At 44.3% G+C, this 19813-nt stretch overlaps 10 protein-coding genes across 10 annotated transcripts; 6 read left to right on the forward strand and 4 right to left on the reverse strand.

Moving 5' to 3' along the window:
• Positions 1-385: 385 nt before the first annotated feature.
• Positions 386-903, forward strand: SAMD00019534_094790 (hypothetical protein; the record flags this gene model as incomplete). The annotated part of the gene is made up of 2 exons (XM_012895404.1): positions 386-782; positions 854-903. The coding sequence occupies 2 exons, from the start codon at positions 386-388 to the stop codon at positions 901-903; spliced, it is 447 nt and encodes a 148-aa protein (XP_012750858.1).
• Positions 904-1335: 432 nt separating this feature from the next.
• SAMD00019534_094800 (hypothetical protein) lies at positions 1336-4064 on the forward strand (the record flags this gene model as incomplete). Its single annotated transcript, XM_012895405.1, has 2 exons — positions 1336-1782; positions 1914-4064. Coding segments are annotated over 2 exons (2598 nt in total), but the record flags the coding sequence as incomplete, so codon positions are not given.
• A 74-nt stretch (positions 4065-4138) lies between these two features.
• On the reverse strand, positions 4139-5428 carry SAMD00019534_094810 (hypothetical protein; the record flags this gene model as incomplete). Its single annotated transcript, XM_012895406.1, has 1 exon — positions 4139-5428. One exon carries the CDS (start codon positions 5426-5428, stop codon positions 4139-4141), a length of 1290 nt encoding a protein of 429 aa, XP_012750860.1.
• A 1757-nt stretch (positions 5429-7185) lies between these two features.
• On the forward strand, positions 7186-8657 carry SAMD00019534_094820 (hypothetical protein; the record flags this gene model as incomplete). The annotated part of the gene is made up of 2 exons (XM_012895407.1): positions 7186-8496; positions 8595-8657. The coding sequence occupies 2 exons, from the start codon at positions 7186-7188 to the stop codon at positions 8655-8657; spliced, it is 1374 nt and encodes a 457-aa protein (XP_012750861.1).
• Positions 8658-8990: 333 nt separating this feature from the next.
• SAMD00019534_094830 (hypothetical protein) lies at positions 8991-10118 on the forward strand (the record flags this gene model as incomplete). The annotated part of the gene is made up of 1 exon (XM_012895408.1): positions 8991-10118. A coding segment is annotated over one exon (1128 nt), but the record flags the coding sequence as incomplete, so codon positions are not given.
• A 6-nt stretch (positions 10119-10124) lies between these two features.
• On the reverse strand, positions 10125-11357 carry SAMD00019534_094840 (hypothetical protein; the record flags this gene model as incomplete). Its single annotated transcript, XM_012895409.1, has 1 exon — positions 10125-11357. The coding sequence occupies one exon, from the start codon at positions 11355-11357 to the stop codon at positions 10125-10127; it is 1233 nt and encodes a 410-aa protein (XP_012750863.1).
• A 947-nt stretch (positions 11358-12304) lies between these two features.
• On the forward strand, positions 12305-13493 carry SAMD00019534_094850 (hypothetical protein; the record flags this gene model as incomplete). Its single annotated transcript, XM_012895410.1, has 3 exons — positions 12305-12549; positions 12608-12702; positions 12775-13493. 3 exons carry the CDS (start codon positions 12305-12307, stop codon positions 13491-13493), a joined length of 1059 nt encoding a protein of 352 aa, XP_012750864.1.
• A 390-nt stretch (positions 13494-13883) lies between these two features.
• On the reverse strand, positions 13884-14489 carry SAMD00019534_094860 (hypothetical protein; the record flags this gene model as incomplete). The annotated part of the gene is made up of 1 exon (XM_012895411.1): positions 13884-14489. One exon carries the CDS (start codon positions 14487-14489, stop codon positions 13884-13886), a length of 606 nt encoding a protein of 201 aa, XP_012750865.1.
• A 1103-nt stretch (positions 14490-15592) lies between these two features.
• Positions 15593-18031, forward strand: SAMD00019534_094870 (hypothetical protein; the record flags this gene model as incomplete). The annotated part of the gene is made up of 3 exons (XM_012895412.1): positions 15593-16886; positions 16967-17124; positions 17204-18031. Coding segments are annotated over 3 exons (2280 nt in total), but the record flags the coding sequence as incomplete, so codon positions are not given.
• Positions 18032-18135: 104 nt separating this feature from the next.
• Positions 18136-19490, reverse strand: SAMD00019534_094880 (hypothetical protein; the record flags this gene model as incomplete). Its single annotated transcript, XM_012895413.1, has 2 exons — positions 18136-18576; positions 18645-19490. Coding segments are annotated over 2 exons (1287 nt in total), but the record flags the coding sequence as incomplete, so codon positions are not given.
• Between the last annotated feature and the right edge of the window lie 323 nt (positions 19491-19813).

Consider the following 19813-nt stretch of genomic DNA (forward strand, 5'->3'; position numbering starts at 1 on the left):
GGTATGTCATGATGTGGAAAGTGATCACTGGGCATCTTCAAATGCCTTGATATCTGTCTATACAGTTAATAATTGAAATTGACTAACAAGTATTAACTATTCATTCATATGATCATCACTGGACAGACTGGAAAAGAAGACGCCAGAACTAATTTCACATAACCTTTGGCGACCCATTTTATAAATTTGGAACTTTGTTGGCATTCTTTGCCCATCAACACCCTCTCCCACGATCGATACACTTCACTTCACTTCATTCATTCACTTTATTCATTCATTCATTCAATCATTTGTAATATATTTAAACAAACAAACAAACTTGTAATTATATTTAATATATATATACCCTTGTAACAGTAATAATAATATAAAGGAATAAGAAGGAATGGATGAACAATTCATTATTAACTCAAGATTGATAGATGCTGCAAAGCGTGGCGAGGAGGAGAGTTTGGAAGCATTCATTCTTGATCCAGAGAACAAGGTTAATATTAATGCCAAGGATGCTATTGGACAGACCGCTTTGATGTGGGCTGCAAAGAATGGCTACGACGACATCATCAGAATTCTGATCAAGTATCGTGCTGGACTCAATGTCCAGGATCCATTGGGCGAGACTGCCGCGCACAAGGCTGCCTACAAGGACAACGTACCATGCATAAAGGCTCTGGTCGACACTGGCAAGATTGATCTCACTCTCCAGAACAAGAATGGTCAGACTCCACTCAACCTCGCCAAGTCTGAGGAGGCTCGTAAGCTCCTTGTGCCAAAGGCTGTCTACAGTATGTTCATTCAAATCATTCAATCATTCAATCAATCATACTCACCACTCATTTTCCAAACCAATCATTAGCATCTGATGACGAAGACGAGAGTGATCCAGAGGACAGTGACAACGAATAAACAAGCATTAATGATATACATAGATAGATAGATCTATTTACGACTACTACAAACACAAACAACAGAGTTCTCTCTACTGATCATTATGATCTTGATGATGAGTGGATTGGTGGTGGAGGCATGCCTCTCTACCTTGACACATTGTCTTTGTGATTGATTGTGGCACAAGTACATTAATGAGCATCATCGATGGTGGTCTACATTCCTTCACCAACAAGATGGGTCATCTTTTGATCAAAGTCGCATACAGTGTTGTGCAAAAACACACACATGACCAGGACTCGTTTCGAAACCAATCAGTAAATATCTTAACAAACTTGTTTGTGCATTGTGATGGATGATGGATGCATGTGATCAATCAAAACATTTAACAGTTTAATTTAAACATATAACAAATATATATATATATACATTGTTAAGATATAAGATAAGATGAATCTTAATATTAATATTGTAGTATTACTTGTTGTATCTTTCACATTGTTAACATGCTTTGTGACTGGTACACTGGCTCAACAACCTGTTGCATGTCCAGGCTACCAGGTGTCAAACTTACAAACAACATCATATGGATATACTGCTGATTTGGCAATGATTACAGCAGGACCTTATGGTAATAGTGTAAAGGCATTGACGTTGTACGTGGTGTTCCACACACAACAGATCATACAAGTCAAGATTGTGGATGCGGCTAACGAGCGCTGGCAAGTACCTTTTGTCAACCAGATGGGTGCACTGCCCACCTCCAAGCCCAACCTCATTGACTACACCATCCGCTTTGCTCAAACCCAATTTGGATTCTCAATCACACGTGTATCAACTGGCGAGGTCATCTTCAACACTTCCCCTCCATCCAACTGCTCCACCAATGGTCTCATTGTAAGTTTGTTGTTGTCTTAGTGAGTGAGGGCGAGTGTGGATGCGGCTGGAATTATTCCAGCCTCGCCCCACTCCTCAATCAATCACCCCACTGCCCCACCACTCACTCAATCAATCACATGTGATCACAGTTCTCAGAGTATTATTTAGAGATAACCAATCAGTTCCCTCAATCAAACCCGAATATATATGGACTTGGCGAGCGTGCTGCACCATTGCGCTTGCAGAACAACTTCACCTATACCATTTGGAACAGGGACCAGGCAACACCACTCAATCTCAATGTCTATGGCTCACATCCATTCTACCTCAATCTAAACCCAAATGGCGATGCCCATGGTGTATTCTTGCTCAACTCCAATGCCATGGACATTGTGATGCAGCCCAACTCGCTCACCTACAAGGTCGTTGGAGGCGTGTTTGACTTTTACTTCTTCATGGGACCATCGCCAGCATCGGTTATTCAACAATACACACAGGTTATTGGCACGCCTTATATGCCGTCATACTGGTCGCTAGGCTGGCACCAGTGTCGATGGGGCTACAAGTCGGTCAACGAGTCTAAGACCGTGGCCGAGAACTACGCCAAGTACGGCATACCCCTCGAGACCATGTGGAATGACATTGACTACATGGACGTCTACCAGGACTTTACCTTGGACCCAGTCAACTTTGCCCCCGAGGACATGACCAGCTATGTCGGTTGGCTTCACACTCGCAACCAGCACTACATCATGATCATCGACCCCGGCATCCACATGAACGACTCGTACGAGGCCTATGGCCAGCTTCTCGAGAATGGCGCCTTCATACAGCAGCCCAATGGAGTGGCGGCCAATGGCGTGGTGTGGCCCGGCTCGACCATCTTCCCCGACTTCTTCAACCCAAACATACAGGACTTCTGGTACGTGCAGCTTGAGAAGTTCCACCAGACCGTGCCCTTTGATGGCGTGTGGATCGACATGAACGAGGTGTCCAACTTCTGCTCGGGCAACTGCGCTCCCGTGTCACAGAGCGGCGACCAAGTCGGATCATACCCAAACAACCCACCATACCTGCCTGGCGGCTTGCCCCTCGACACCAAGACGCTGGACATGTCGTCCATTCAGTTTGGCAACGTATCATATTATAACTCTCACAATCTCTATGGTTACACTGAGGGCGTGGTCACGGCCAACTCGGTGATTAGCCTGCTGAATCAGCGCCCCACAGTCATCTCGCGATCAACGTTCCCAGGCACTGGAAAGCATCATGCTCACTGGCTAGGCGACAATCAAAGCACGTACGCATCGATGGCACTCTCAATCCCAGGCATTCTCAATATGAACATGTTTGGCATCGGCTTGGTCGGCGCGGACATTTGCGGTCTGCAGGGTGATACGACCGCACAGCTGTGCGCACGCTGGATCCAGCTCGGTAACTTCTATCCATTCTCGCGTAGTCACAACAACAACGACACCATCCCCCAGGAGCCCTATGTATTTGGACCAGAGGTGATCAACATTACCATCAACTCCATCAACAACAAGTACACACTGCTGCCATACTACTACACACTGTTCTACTTGGCACATGCTCAGGGCGACACTATCGTCCGCCCTTTGTTCTTTGAGTATCCAGCCGACCCCAACACATTTGCCTTGGACTCGCAGTTCTTGGTGGGACCATCACTGATGGTGTCGCCCGTGCTGACCGAGAATGCCACATCGGTCGACGTCTACTTCCCCCAAGACATCTGGTACGACTACTTTAACGGTTCACGCGTGGACCTGTCACAAGGCAACTCCCTCACCCTCGCCGCACCATTGGACGTCATCAATGTGCATCTGCGCGGTGGTGCCATCCTCCCAACCCAGCCCACAGCCGACTATCAAGTGCCAGACGGAGGCATTCCTATCACAACAAACATCTCTCGCACACTGCCATTCACACTGATCGTGGCGCTGAATGCCAACGGCAGTGCGAGTGGCGAGCTCTACCTGGACGACGGCATCACCCTCGAGACGTACGAGAACAAGAAGTACTCACTATTACAGTTCAATGCCGGTACTGATGGGTCATCAACCGTGACCATCCAGTTGACTGTCGTCAACACTGGCTTTGACATGTCATCACTCATCGTGGACAAGGTGGTAGTCTATGGTGTGCCAATCATTGTTACAACCGTCAATGTCAATGGAACACCCTATACCACGCTCACATACTCCTCAACGCTCCAGACGCTGACCATTGAATCCCTGGCACTTCCACTCACATCATCATTCACCATTCAATACTCAAATTAATTAATGTAATCTGCACACCTGTCCATTTCCAACCATGTTGCCTTCTCCATTTATTGATTGAACCAATGAAGTTAATCACTAACAACAACGCTCTCCAACAGTACCTCTTGGTCGGTTGCCTCTTCTCCATGTTGTGGCTGTTGCTGCTGCTCTGGCTGTTGCCTGGCAAAGATCTTCTTGATGAATGTCACAAAGAAGACCACGGTGAATATTGCTACCAAGAGTGCAAAGATGATGTTGGACCAACGGAATGAGGCATGGTCCATGATGGCAGTGCCCAAGATCGGTCCAACAAAGTATCCCAAACAAAAGGCAATGTTGAACAATGATGTGATCTTGCCATTGTGCTCGTTGTACTGATTTGGATCGATGGTCATTGTGAGCACCGCCATCAGTGGCGTGTTCATTGTGATCAGACCAACAGATATGACGGCCACAATGATGAATGTCTGCCACAGGTGGGAGACATAGTCGACGAATGGGTATGTGAAGACGACAATGATCATTCCAATGAGTATCGTGCGGTAGTGACCAATGTACTTGTCGGCCAGCTTGCCAGAGAGTGGCGCCATGATCATCGCTGGAAGTGTGAGGGTGGCAAACATTAGACTGATCACAGTGGACGACGAGTCGAAGCGACGCTCAAGGTAGAGCGGGATAGTTGGCTCGAGTGCCGAGTATCCCGAGCAGGCCAGAGTGACAGTAACACAGAGGATAGCAACTTTGAAGTTGAAAGCCATCTTGAAGAAAGATTGGCCTCGACCAGCCTCCTTTTCCGCGGCCTTTGAGCCGTCCTTGTCATTCTCCTTCAGATTCTTGGCCACCAGTCGCTCCTTGTTGAGCTTGTGGCGCTTGATGGCTTCGTCCGACACAAACACCAGTCGGATGAATAGGTCGAATGCGGTGAGACCAGCGGCAACCAGGAATGGGATGCGATAGCCAAAGTGTTCGTAGAGTATGCCTCCAATGGGTGGGCCTACAAGGGCACCCACGGCATTGCCTCCAACGACAGAGCCAATGATTGTGCCCAATCTCTCAGGCGGGTAGATGTCTGCGATCAATGCCAGGCCTACGACCCAGGATACAGCCGAGCTGACACCTTGGGCAAACCTCGCGACGAACAGTATCCACAATGACTCTGCAAAGGCAAACATCAAAGTTGATGCGATCAGTGACATCAGACCAATGAGGAATGGTGTCTTTCGGCCAATTTTATCAGAGAGGGCGCCAAAGATGGGAGTGGAGAGGATTGAGCCGGCAGAGAACATGGCAAACAACACACCGGTCACGGTCTCGGTCTGATGGTACTTCTTCTCCATGACACCGGGCAAGATGGGAAGGACGATACCATAGCATACCATGTCACAGAACAACGCGACAGAGATTGACACTAGTACCGCAACCTTGCTATTACGAATGCGACAGAATGTTCGAAGCAGAGGGTTGTTGGGAAGTTGGTAGTCATCACACCCATCATCATCATTATTGTCTGGGTTTAAGTCCAAGTCGACTTGATCATATTCATGTTCTTGGATGTGATCTTTGTTTGGTCTTGATGTGGCTGGTTCTGGTGAACCATTGTCATTGATGATATGATCCTCAAATATTGCGCCACCAACTAATTTCTCCTGGTCGTCGTCTTCTTCGTTGTTGATACTCTGATGCTGATACATTGCTTCTTCTCTTAATTAATATATTAGTATTATGACGATTTGTTATCATATGGTATTTGTTCAATCAAGTGATTCGATAACTGATTGATTGTTTGATTGATTGATTAATTGATTGATGGATGGAGTTGATTTGATTGATCGTTAAGAGTGTGTTATTGAACGTTAGATTGATTGATTGATTGAATACAATGATTATTATTATATGTTTGACTTTGAATGACAATGAAATGGCAAGTCATCTGCAGACTTCTTAAACTGAAGATCTTGCGAAAAGAAGCCGAACGACTCAAGATATTTATTTTGAATTGAATGAATTCCCCGACAATTGGACCAGGATAATGAATAGACACTCCCACACTGGCCACAGATGTTGGGTCCATGTGGAAGATCACTGACCAAGTGATGGTCCTTTGCCATTGTGTCAATGGCATGGACGTCAGTGGGGTTATATGGCTTGGACCTGAACGCCTTGGGTCTTGTTGTTGATCTGATAGTGAACTTTCTCCTTTGCGCTGTCTTGATCACGTTACAACGAACGGTGGCATTGTTGATGAACCCAGACTTGAATGGTACCCCTTTTGACGATTTGTAGGATTCGCTAGGTAGCTAGTTGTTGATGTTGTTTGAGTGAACTATATAGCTCTGACACCTGCTTGAGTGAGTTGGTGATGGATTCACTGGGATCTTGTTGTTCCTGCTGTTGCTGGTCTGATAGATGTAGTATGACAGTGTGTTCCAAATCTTTGAACTGTTTCTCAATAACATGCTGAGGACCAAGTTTGATTTGCTTACCATCAATCTCTGGAGCTGCCTTGGGAGCATTGAACTTGTGTGTGTCTCATTCATTCTATTCTTGCGCATCATGGACAACAACAACAATAACAATAATAAGCAACAACAACAACAACAACAACAACATATATTATTACATAGTTTACCATGGACTATACTTGGTCAGATCACCAACTCTTTGCATTTCATTGATGCAGTCTTCTTTGCTTTGACTTGCTCACATCTCTACAAGAACAGACAACACTACTTGATTCTGAGGTACCACCTACAGTCAGATTACCCCGGCATATGTAGTGATGTGCATAACTTAATCAATGATCCTTCTTCGCGTCGCCCTCCAGCGTGGAGTCAATATCCAATGTTGTTGTCATTCGACATCAAAGATGAACTATTTGATGATCAACAAATACGTATGTACATCTATCGATCGTCGTTGTCATCTTTTAATCGTTGACACCAACTGAACCACTCACTCTCCTCTCGTTGACGACACAGTGATACACAAAGATACGACCAGTGTCAGTGGATACAAAATCACTCCAACAACAAAAGTACTGCTGATTAAAAAATTCTCCTCGGACATCACAGGACTCATTCCTCCAAGTGTCCAGACACTATACTATCAGCATTATGATCAGCCTACAAGCATAGATATGTTCAACAACAACAACAACAATATCCAACATCTGACCATTGATCACACGAATGTCTCTCCCATGGAGCTGGTGCCTGGAATGATTCCACCGTCTGTCCACACTCTCAGCCTTCGTGGTTCAATTCATGTGTATGCAGGAAGCATTCCGTCGTCAGTTACCAAGCTCTATCTGCAAGGAATCCTATCGGCAATGATGGTGGGAACACCAATCTTCTCAGCACATTTACAACACCTCACGATCCAATCGGATCGGCTTGACTTTGCGCAAGTACCAGACTCTGTCACATACATCAATGCCGATATTGACGACGAAGCAGTGATTGGCCATCTTCCTCCAACATTGAAGCATCTTGAGATATGTTCCTGGGACGTTTCGTTTGAGCTTGCCGCGTTGCCCCAATCAATCACATTCTTGGAGATCAACAATGGGTCGAGACAATGGAAAGAATCACATATCGAGTCGTTGGCGGTGCCCTCCCACCTGTGGCCAGCCAGGTTCGATTCATTCAGAGAATTGCTCCCGTATGGACAGCTCCACAACATGCACTCGCTTGATGGCACCATCACAACATTGGATATCACCTTGGATCGTGAGATTCCGATTGAACACCTCCCGCCAAGCATCACCAAGCTGACACTGCGACTGAACGAGGAACATCCGCGACTCAACTTCCCCTTGCCCAATCTTCGCACACTCATATTGGTATGTGAGATTGGCAGAGGCGGTCGACCAATGCCCAACCTCGAGGACGTTGCGCTGGAGAACCTTTGGAAATTGGACACCCAATGCTACGTGTTTGACAATCGTATCATTCCTCGACTCAACAGCACCTGCGAGCTTCACCTGACAAATCTACACGGGATTGATGGGGGTGACTCTCCTGCACTTCTCCAATTTGGCAATATCCACATGAAGCAATGGACTGAGTACACTCTGGAGAATCCCGAACTGTATCTGGTTCGTCGATTCGACCAAGATAGACTCCTCCTTTGCATTAACGATCTCAATGGCGCCACGATACTTCCGTATCAATGTCCAAAGTGCTCACAGCACGTCGAAGTCTCCTGCATCTCAGAATGGAGATATCACGATGAATCGTGTCCATCACCATGGATTCGCTCCCTCCAACTTGTCGGTGTTTATCAACTACTTCCTTCTCCATCACCTGGCATGTACCATTGCGGCAGTCAACCGAACCTTTCCATCCTACTAGTTGACAAGGCGAAGCCAATGAATAGACACTACGATGGAGTGCTTTGTGATGCCCCAATAATCAATGGCCAGGTCCTCCAAGGTGTGTTCTTCTCAGTTAGTCCTGGCCCGGATGGAAACTCGCCCAATCACACTGTCTATCCTAAATTCCCTCTTGGACCAATCTCTTACCGAGTCACAATTCCATTCACAAGATTTTCCAGCTACAGTTTGTTCTATGTCAAATCAACCTTTCCAAGCAACACCAAAGTGGATGAGCCAATTAGACAAACTTGGTGGCACTTGTACCCAAAATCACACATTACCATCATGGTTTACCGAGTCATGCMACCAGTTCCTCTGAATTATCCAAATCCACTCTTCTATATGGATGGCAATGGGAATGGATACGCTCTTCCATGCTCATTTCACATCGTGAATGTGTTCATTCCCCATGATGTGGACGTCACTGAGGGTGTGCGGGACACAGTAAACAACAAGAGATATCGCAAATGACAATAAACCAAGCTTCTCTCTCGCCCACTTTTGGTTAACTGTGAATGAACTTAAAATATATTGGGTGATGAACAAGAGAAGGAGAGAGAGATACAATGGATCAATATATAGAGTTACCATTACTAGTACAAAAGAAGATAGTACAGTTTGCAATCGATGACAGTTGTCGTGATAAGTTATGGACTGTTAACATGTTGTGCCTATCAAAGAGATGGTTGGTGATCATCAAAGATATGATACAACATTTGAACACATATTATAGACTCTCACCTCTAGTAGTTGAATCAATAGACAAGTTCTACAGTCTATTGAATAACAGAAATGATGCAACAGTGGCTGTATCAAACATACTCAAACGATATAGATTGGATATCTCTGGATGTTCACTCAAGCATTTCACTAAAGAGTTCGAGGGACTAATTACAAAGACCAACCTTGGACATGTAAAGATGATAGTGGACAAGTATACAACATGGAAATGTGTTCAACAGATGGTACTATATCTAAACACTCGTTGGCAATCAAGAATCACATCATTATCAATCAAATATCGATTCAAGATGGTGGATGAAATACTTGATCCAAAGGTATACAAGTCATTTGCTGATTTGATACCATTGATCAAGCCACCTCTACGACGCTATATCGTACCAAGAGAGAAGCAACAAAGTTCAGTGTCTTCATCGGGAGCAATTGGACCAAGTGATTATTACACGAGGCTATTGATGGCACACAAGAGCTCACTCGATGGACTGCACATGCTGTGTGATCATGCTGTTGTGAGACCTACATTGATGCCATACTCATCAATGTTCACTACACTATCAAGTAGATTGGTATATCTATCAATCGAATGCACAGCTCCAATGGACTTTACATTCATCAATCAACTCTCTGCACTTCGTAAGCTTAGACTTGGTTTGGCACCAAATCCATTTAACAAAGATGAGACGATCAGACTGTTTGCGGACGCCTATTCTACCAACAAAACAATCAGATCAATCAAGCTAACTGTAATAGTAGCGGGCGAAGTGGCGGATAAGATTGCATCCAATGTCAATCTAGTAAGATTCAATGTTGTCCAAGGTCAATGGTTCTCAGCCATCAACAAGACACTCAAACAACTCAAGTATAACCAATCATGGGAGATGAATGATCTCGATCTCGCTCAACCAATCAATGATGTCCAACAAATGTTCAAGTCAATTCAATCGATTGAATATTAATATTTATTCTTCGCTGCGATAGTGTCTGCCCATCTCTACATTGGCACCCTTGCCAGAGGTAACATCCATCTTCTCTTGCTTTGGCCGCAGTACCTTTATGAATACAACAATCAATACAACCACGGCAACAGTTGCTCCAATGACTATACCAGCAATCATACCGGCCTTTTTTGAAACTACTATTCCTCCACCTGATGAGTGGCACAGTTCTTGATCGTATCCAGAGAGTGTACAACGACTGTTGCCCAAATTACAATCCATCAATCGGTTGCCTCCAGTGTCGATGAAGTTCCTGACCTGGGTGGTGGATTGGGTGCAGTTGATGATGGTCTGGACGGGTGTGTCGGTCGGTCCAAACACAACATTGTCCATATTGAGCAACGAGTAGTTGATGTAGAATAATTGCTTGCCAGTGTTGGTGGTGTTGGTCGCAGTGTTGGCATTGATCGTTACATTGGTCATTGTAACATTGGAGTATTCCAATGATATTAATAATCCATTATTGCCAAATTGATTGTTGGTGAATGATGTAAACTCAATCTTTGTGTTGTTGGCATAGTCCACATCGATGGCCGCAGTGATGTTGGAGTTAGAGTCAAATACAGAATTGGTCAAAATGAATGGTCCATAGCCATTGAGTAGTGTGCCAGGTGCGGTGGAATTGATGCCCTGATTGTTGGTAAAGGTACAATTATCAATGATCACTTGGATGGGGAACTGGATAGTTGTAGTGATGGTGAAATCGATGAACCTTGGCAATGTGAAATGATTGTTGTGGAATGTTGATGAGATGATTATTACAGCACCGGTTGTATCACATATTGATGGGATCAATGAGTTGTTGGCAAATGTTGTTTGATTGAGTGTCAATCTCAACTTGGTACCGTAGATCAATGGCCAGTTGGTGCCACTGGTGATGTTTGTAAAAGTACATCCATTGAATATGATGGTACCATCATCAAACCTAATCATACTCTGATTGGGCTTGTAACGATAGAATCCAGTGACCAATACATTGTTCAAAGTTATATTGTTTCTACCATATGGTGCATTGATAAAGTTTGATCCACCATTTATAAAGGTCATCGCTCCATTGATAGTGACTCTTGACCACTTTGTTGGTGAAAGGCCGTTGGAGGAGAGCAGTGTAATGAAACTTCTGTTGTTGAGATCGATGGTGATATCGGTGGCATCGACCATTGGACTGATTGTAAGGTTGAGGTAATCGAATTGCATCAGGGGTTTAGACTCTGAGATATTGGCTACATATAGTCCGCTGGCAAGCTGTATAACCAACTCTGTGTTGTTGGCCTTTGGGTACAAATATTTGAAGTGAGCCAATGCAGCTGAGAATGTTGGACATGCAGTATTTGGATCGGTTGTATCACCACATAAAGTAGTATCATTAAAAGGTGATTGATTATTAACATAAATAATAACTGTTTGAAGTGTTTGTTGGCAATAAATAAATTGACTTAAAGTCAATAAAAATAGAAAAGTTAAAATTATTTTAGTCATTATTATTAAGTATATTTGTAGGTATGTATCTGTATGTTTATAAATAGATAATAGATATAATTGAATGATACTTATCTAGGTTCGATCAGTCAAGTGATCAAGCATTGGTGTCAACTTTTGGGACCTTTTTATCGCAAGGAAATATCTCAACTTTAGTGATTTTCGTGGTTGTTGTGCCAAAGGTCACACTCTGAAGGGTTGTGAATGGGCAAGTTGTACAACATCATGTCGTTGGTGTTAGTTGTACACATTATTCAAACGATTTGCTGAAGTTATCAAACTTATACCAGCAATCAATCCCCATCAGTTATTTATAGTTTGTTCGTCCAATTGTTGTGTAACTTGCTTTGAATTAACTTATCTATTTATCAAGTCCCAAGTACTTGTTAATAAATAAATAAGTTTGAGTGTTGTTGTACAAGTAAAGTGTAGCGAAGTAGAGTGTACTACCTAATATTCATTGACAGCTCCAAGTATTATGTATTGTATTATCATTAACAATAAGAAGAAGAAAGGGAATGAATGAATGAACTGACTTTGTGTTGAACACACCGACTTGCATTGTTGGAAACGAACGAGATTAGATTAGAAGTCGGCTCGAGCTTGAATTATTAAAGAGAGAAATCTGTTATATATTTATGAAGTGTACATAGAATAAGAAGATCATGAGTGATAATAATGATGTTATAGAGCCAGAGGATAGGGATGATGTCAATGATGAAGATATTGACAATGAATGCGATATTACAGATGATATAAATAGGCTTTCAATCTCTTCAGAGAGACATGATCAACAACAACAACAACAACAGTTGTCAATTGTTGAAAGAGTACAAAGAGGTGACTTTATGAAGATTGCTGCTCCAATGGTTAGATTCAGTAGGCTACCATTCAGACTGTTATGTAAAAGGTAGGTTAGGTTGGGACAAAGGAGCATGATGGATAAGAGACTGACAACCATCCTTTAGATGGGGATGCGACATTACCTACTCGCCAATGATATTGGCAGATGCATTCAACAGGAGTCAATATGCAAGAGACTCTGATTTCACTACCAATGCTTGTATGTTTGATTGATCATTGTATGACATAACGACAAAGACACGAGGATTAACATCCAATCACATTTGATCAGACGATGATGCATTGATTGTACAGTTTGCTGCTAATACAGCTGAGGAGTTGACGGCCGCTGCAGAGAAGGTGGCAAACCATTGCCAGGGCATTGATATTAATTGTGGATGTCCTCAGAAGTGGGTCATGAAGGAAGGCTATGGCGCCAACCTATTGCTCCATCCACAAAAGATAACAGACATGGTAAAACAGACGAGGAATCGTGTGCCTATCCCGCTGAGCATAAAGATTAGGATACAGCCTGACTTGAACAAGACGGTGGAGTTGGCACGCCAGGCAGAGGCTGCCGGCGTATCATGGTTGGCTGTACATGGCCGCACTTCACAACAGCGTTCATCACATCCAGTCGACTATGATGCCATCAAGTTGGTAAAGGAGAGTGTCTCGATACCAGTGTTTGCCAATGGTGATATCTTCACATTGAGGCAAGCAGAGGAGATAAGAGATCGTACCGGTGTCAATGGTGTTATGTCGGCTCGAGGCATCCTCTGTAACCCAGCCCTATTCAAAGGCTACGATGTGACGCCACCCGAGTGCGTCAAAGACTTCATGGACATATACACAGAGTTTGGTGGACTGCATCCCAACATCCTTCACCGTCATCTAATGTACATGCTATTCTCCGTTCACAACAAGCATGAGAAACTAGAGTTTAATCGATTGAATACCACATCAGCTATAATGGACTTCTTGTCAGAGAAGTACTTTGATAACCTCTGAACCAGAGGAGAGATATTAAATGGATACATATATAACAACAAGATAGTCTATCTGGGGTTTATTGTCATCGTCGCCGAATCCTCATACTCTTGCACGCACGCCGGCCAAGGCTTGGTGTCTGACCCTCTCGAACGTGAGACGTGAAGCTAGTATAGTCTAGTCATTGTCATTGTCGAGGAGTGCAGGAGAGCTTAACCCGTGCACACAGGAGCAGAGGAGGAGGAGGTGGAGTCGAAAGGTGAAGTTGGTAGGCGCGAGCCTGTTATCTGTATGTCTAGGATTGCTGTTTGATTGATTGAATGAATGAATGATTGATTGATTATCGCTCGAGCGTATATATCCCTATTCCAATCAAGACAAGTCCAGCAAGCCTTTGCAAGGACATGTAGTCTATAGATATGAACAACACTTGTTCATTCGTTCAGCGTTCTGCATGAAAGCCTTGCTCTGGAAGCTGAGATCGTCACTCTTTGATGCAATGTCCTCGAGCTTCTCGCCACGCTGTCCAAGCTGCTCGACGGTCTTCTTGACGATGTTGATCGTCTCGTCGAGGTTCTTCTGTAGGTTCATCATGGGGTCGGCCTCGTGCGGGTTCTGATACTTGATGATCATCTGGTCCAGTGGTGGCGTGGGCATCTCAATATCGTTGGTGGCCGTCTGCCATCTGTCACCGTGTGTCTGATAGAAGTGCTCCATGGCCTGACGCACCAGCACGTGTGCCACACGCTCTGGATACTCCGAGTCGGTCAGGGCGGCGCAGGCCAGACCCTTGGCGTCGGCGGTGGCATGACACACCTTTTGGCTCTGTTCATGTATCAAACTGATACGCTCGCCAACATTGATACGACCAACAGTCTCTCTTGCTACAAACAATGTAATCTCCTTTACTGAACCTCTTTGAAAGAATCCAAATGAAGACAATTCATATACAATGCTAAGTAGTACTGGTTTACTTCCTGGTCTAACCTTGAATAGTGCAATAGTATATAAATGCATTCTTGTTCTTTTTGTTTATAATATAAATACAAAATATATATAGTTAAGTTTGTTGTTGTTGTTGTTATTAATAATAATAATACAAATAATAAGTATATTTATTAATAGAGATAGACAGTTAACAATAATAAATAATTGAGTTTAGTGGATACAAATGAATAAATGAACACGCTTCATGCAACGTGTGCAACACAAACACATAACACAAACAATTTTGAATCGTCCAACAACACGATTACTCAACGACAAGGATGTTTCTGCGTGTGTGAATGACTCATTCTCAATTAAGAGAGAGTTAAAGAGAAACTTCTTCTTCATTGGAGTCATTCAAAGAATATTATTATTTGTTTAACATCAACAAATATATATAGATAAATAAAGAATAAGAATAAAATATATATAAATGAGAAGTCATTATTACATGTAGAGGGGATAAATCCAAAAATAGCTATCAAGTTATGAAGAAAGAAAGAGAGGACGGACAGATGGTTACCATTAGATCTTTAAAGTTCCAAACAAATACATACATACAAGGAGTAATTCAGAACTTTGGTAAAAGATTCATAGCTCAACTTTGCACTCGCTAGATATTTTCGAAAATAGATATATCTGAATGATTGATAATCATGAATGGAATGAATGAATGATGATAATGGATCCTAACCATTAAACTAAATATCTTCATTCCCTTTGAATCGATTCACGTGGATTCATGTGTGGTCCACAACTAGCAACCAAATCTTATCTTTAGGTCCACACGCTTTTGTGGGCAAGTCTGTGTCTTGGGGGTCCAGTGATGATGGTCTGATCGCCAATCAGTGTGCAGAATAGAGTGTGGTGTGTGAGTGTGTATATTGGAAAGAGAGAGAATGGTAGGATAGGATCATAAATAGGATAGCCACTTTGATGATGAACCTTGTGTGCCCTGTATTGCCCCAACACCCATGTGTCCCCTTCACTCCCTACCTCTGTGCCGACCTTGAGAACAGACCATCGAGCTTGGGACTAAGCCCAAAGGCAACTCCATCATATCTCAATGAATCAATCATTCATTGTATACTAATAATAACTTATAACAAATATATATATAATATAATATGAGGACAATACTCAATCATTCATTGCTAGTGTTAATGCTGGTGGCGTTGACATTGGCACAGTCCTACCCAGAGAGCATCGATGCAAAGTTGAGATGTGATCTTAGTCAGCCACTGTCAGAACAGATTAGATTGGCATCGATCGTGCCACAGGGTGATCCAGAGGTCAACCAATATAGATATACATCGGATCTTGTGTTGTTGGACTATGTGGCCCACTTCAAGTCCGCCTACAACCTCACTCTGTGCCGCACCAACGTCAGCGAGTATGACAGTCTGGTGCTGGACACACTCGGACTGGCCCAGCAGTCCAAGGTGCACGCGGTCATTGGACCGGCCTACTCGAGCAGTGGCAGCACGGTTGGCCTGATTCTCGGCGCGTTTGGCGTGCCAAACATTGGCTTCTACGCCAGTTCAGTATCTCTCTCATCCTACCCCTACTACAACCGTGTGTTCCCCTCGGATGCCTTCCAGGTGCAGGCCATCCTGGCACTGGTCCAACACTATGGCTGGACACGTATATCTTGCGTCCACACTCAGGAGGACTATGGCAATGGTGGTGCCACGCTGCTGGCGCAGCAGGCTGCCCAGATCGGTGTGACAGTCGACACGATCCAGGCCATCAAGCCACGCTCTTCCAACGCAGACGACCCCAGCAACCCCACCAACGAAGACTATGCACTGCTGTACAATAACCTGGACGATGTGAAGGCGCGTGTCATCATCACATACGCGCTGTTCCCCCAGGACTGCTCCTTCCTCTGGGACTACGCACTCAAGAACAACTACTACATGAAGCAGGGCGTGGCATGGATCGTCACTGATGGCTGCGCAGAGATGGTGGACCAGCGTCCAGAGTATGAGGGCGTGATCTCATTCTTCCCACAGTACAACTCTGGCGACTACGCCTCGCTCGTCAAGAACGTCACCAGTGTCAGAGAGTTGGTTGGCCCAGACACCAAGTCGGACACATTCTACAAGGGTGCCGTGTTCTCATCGGACGCCACCAAGACATTGATGTTGGCTTTTGACAGCATCCTTCAGAAGGACCCCAAGGCCAACCTGTCGAATGGTGAGGTTGTTCGTGATGCCATCCGTGCCACAACCTTTGCCGGATACTCTGGACAAGTGGAGTTTGATGAGGTAGGCGATCGCAAGAATCCAACCTTTGCCATCTCCAACTATGTCAATGTGTCCTTCAGTCAAGTTGGCACCATTGCCCTCAACGGCAACGAGTCCGATGTCCAACTCAATCAACACATGATGTTTGTTGGTGGCTCACACAAAGTACCATCTGATTGTAAGTATACCATCCCCCCGTCCATCTACTCATACATCAAGTTCAGTGTGACTGACCAATCAACCAATCTTATTGCTTAGACATGGTCAACACATATTCAATTCCTTTGAATGGAGCACTTGGAGGAGTGACTGGATTCTGTACTCTACTGGTGTTGTTCATGGCCTTTGTCATTGTGTTTGAGTGGAAGAAGTTTAGATACTCATCTCCACTATTCTGTTGTCTGATCCTTCTTGGTGTATGTACTCCCTTGCCCTCCATCTCCATCTCCATCCAAAATCACTAACATTCACTCAATCACTCAATCATACTCATAGTCACTCCTTGGATACGCTGCCATCTACACTTTGTTACCATCACCAACTGATGAGTTGTGCACTGCATTCCCTTGGTTGCTTGGATATGGATATGTAATTATGTTTGGAACTATATTTACAAAGACGTGGAGGACATGGCGTCTGTTTGCCAATGCCCACAGATTCAAGATCATCAAGATCTCCAACCAGATGATCCTGACATTCGTCGGAGTGTTCCTGGTGATTGAGACCATCTTCTTGGTGGTGTGGACTGCCGTCGATCGTCCACGCGTCGTCACCAACCCCATCTACCGCCAGGGTGAGGCGCAGAACCAGTGTATGTCCACCACGACCGCATGGTGGTACGCCTTCTGTCTCTACAAGGTGGCCTACATCATCGTCGGAGTGTTCCTGGCTTACAAGACACGTAACGTTGTCGACCAGCTCAATGAGTCCAAGCCAATCTCGTTGTCCGTCTACAACCTGACATTCGTGATGCTGGTCGCCATTCCCATCGGTTTCCTGCTGACCGACTACCCAACCGCCGAGATCGTCATCCAGGTCGTGTCCATCCTGCTGGCCTTCACCGCCACAGCCTGTCTGCTATTCTTGCCCAAGGTGTGGATGATTGTCAGTGGCCAACAACACACCATCGACAGCTACGACTCATCGCAGAACAGTGGCCACTCATCTCAGATGCAGTCCAACTCTTACAACAACTCTGTGCGCGGCACAAAGACCGACGAGACCCAACTCAACAAGAGTATAAGCCAGGCAGGAGGCCTAGTCTACACCGGTGGCAGCCAATTGCCATCATCCACAAACTCCACCTCATCATCAGTGACGAATGTATAACATAGTAATAATAGTATAAAGCGCGCGCCAATCAATCAATCAGCCAGTTGATGTCTTCTTTGGAGTCCATCGCGGACCTTGATAATCGGGTGGGTTTATTCGATACGCTCCTTGTAGGGTATGTACTTGGTTTGTTGTGGAGGAGTTGTGCTGTTGGCGCCTGACGACGACGGCGAGGACGACGATGAAGACATTGATTGAGTAGACTTGATGGTCAGGATAATATCACGACTGGTCTCTAGCTCCTTCTGTCCATTGATCGTTGGCTCATGCGTATTGCTGCTGATCGTTATGCTGGGAGTGTGTAGTAGGGAGGATGAGGAGTGGAGCAATCTCTTGCCCACCACCGACAGAACGATGCCTCCAATGATTGCAAACACCAACAGTATCTGTTGGTAGTAAGAGAATGGGTTCTTATTATCGCCAGTGATGTCCGAGATCGTCTTTAGCGTCGTGCCAATGTAGACAAACAAGCTATTCTCTGGTACCAATCCAATGGCTGATGAGTATATAAATGTTGAGAATGATATTCGAGTCATCTATAATGAGGGTATGTTAGTCTCCAGTCAGTCGCGGAGTCATTGATCATGCGGTCCAAGGGACATACCGCACAAAGACCATTCTGGAGTCCAAAGGGGATTGGTAACATTCGCATTATGATGATGATCTTGAAGGGATGGTGCTCGACCATTGAGCGCAGAGAGGACAGTCGCTGACTGGACTCTATCTTTGACTCGAACCACCGCAGACTGATCTTGCGTGTCAACCAGAAACCGGCGGCGGCAGACAGCACGCTGCCCACCATCACAGTGATGAGACCGTGCATGAAGCCATAGACAAAGCCCGCCGAGAACGTCAGCGGGATGTACAGACTAAAGAGTGCAAGGGGGATGCCTGTGGGCAGATACGAGAGCACAAAGATGACGTTGCCCATCAGGCCCAGGTTCTCGACCATCTCCAGGAATGAGAGCAGGTTCTTTGAGAAGTATAATATACATGCTATCAGTGTCACGGTTGTCGTGAGCAGTAGCAGAGTGGTGGTAATATTGGATGATGATGTTGTTGTTGTTGGTGTTGGTGTTGTTGGTGTATTAATGTTGGGTAAAGTGTTATTGCTATGTAGTAGTATATTGTTTGGTGATAATGTTGATGATTGTAATAGTTGTTGTTGTTCTCTTTCATCGTCATTGTTGTTGTCACCCATAACATCTATCTCCACAATAGATGCTGTGCATGCTTCATTATCCTCCTCTTCTTCATTGTTATCAATGACTCTATTACTATTACTATTAATGTTATTATTATTACAACTATTGATACTACTACTATTATTATTATTATTATTATTATTATTAACTGTAATATCTGGCAATGCAGTTGTCTTTAAGAGAATGGGTGATTGTTTAAGTTCATGATCAATTGTATCTATTCTCCTTGTTATCCCATAGACCATTGTATAAATATTACTTTGACTATGAGTCACTAATTCTCTATCTATCTATCTATTTGTTTGTTTGTGTATATATTATATATCTCTATCTCTAGATTATCAAATGACTCAATTCAACTGACTTGTTTCACTCCCTGGACTGTACGACTTGTCCACAATGTGAGGTTGTGTTTTGTTTGTTTTTTCAATTGTCTTGTTGAAACGATGATTGTGGCAACATTAACGCGCAGCATTAGTTTGAATTTTGAACCGACGATGTCGGGGGAAGTGATATCGGGTAATGGATGGGATAGAGCCGGGATACAAGTAATAAATGTCCAACTACT

Source organism: Acytostelium subglobosum (assembly GCF_000787575.1).
Source record: "Acytostelium subglobosum LB1 DNA, scaffold: scaffold22, whole genome shotgun sequence".
NCBI lineage: Eukaryota > Evosea > Eumycetozoa > Acytosteliales > Acytosteliaceae > Acytostelium > Acytostelium subglobosum.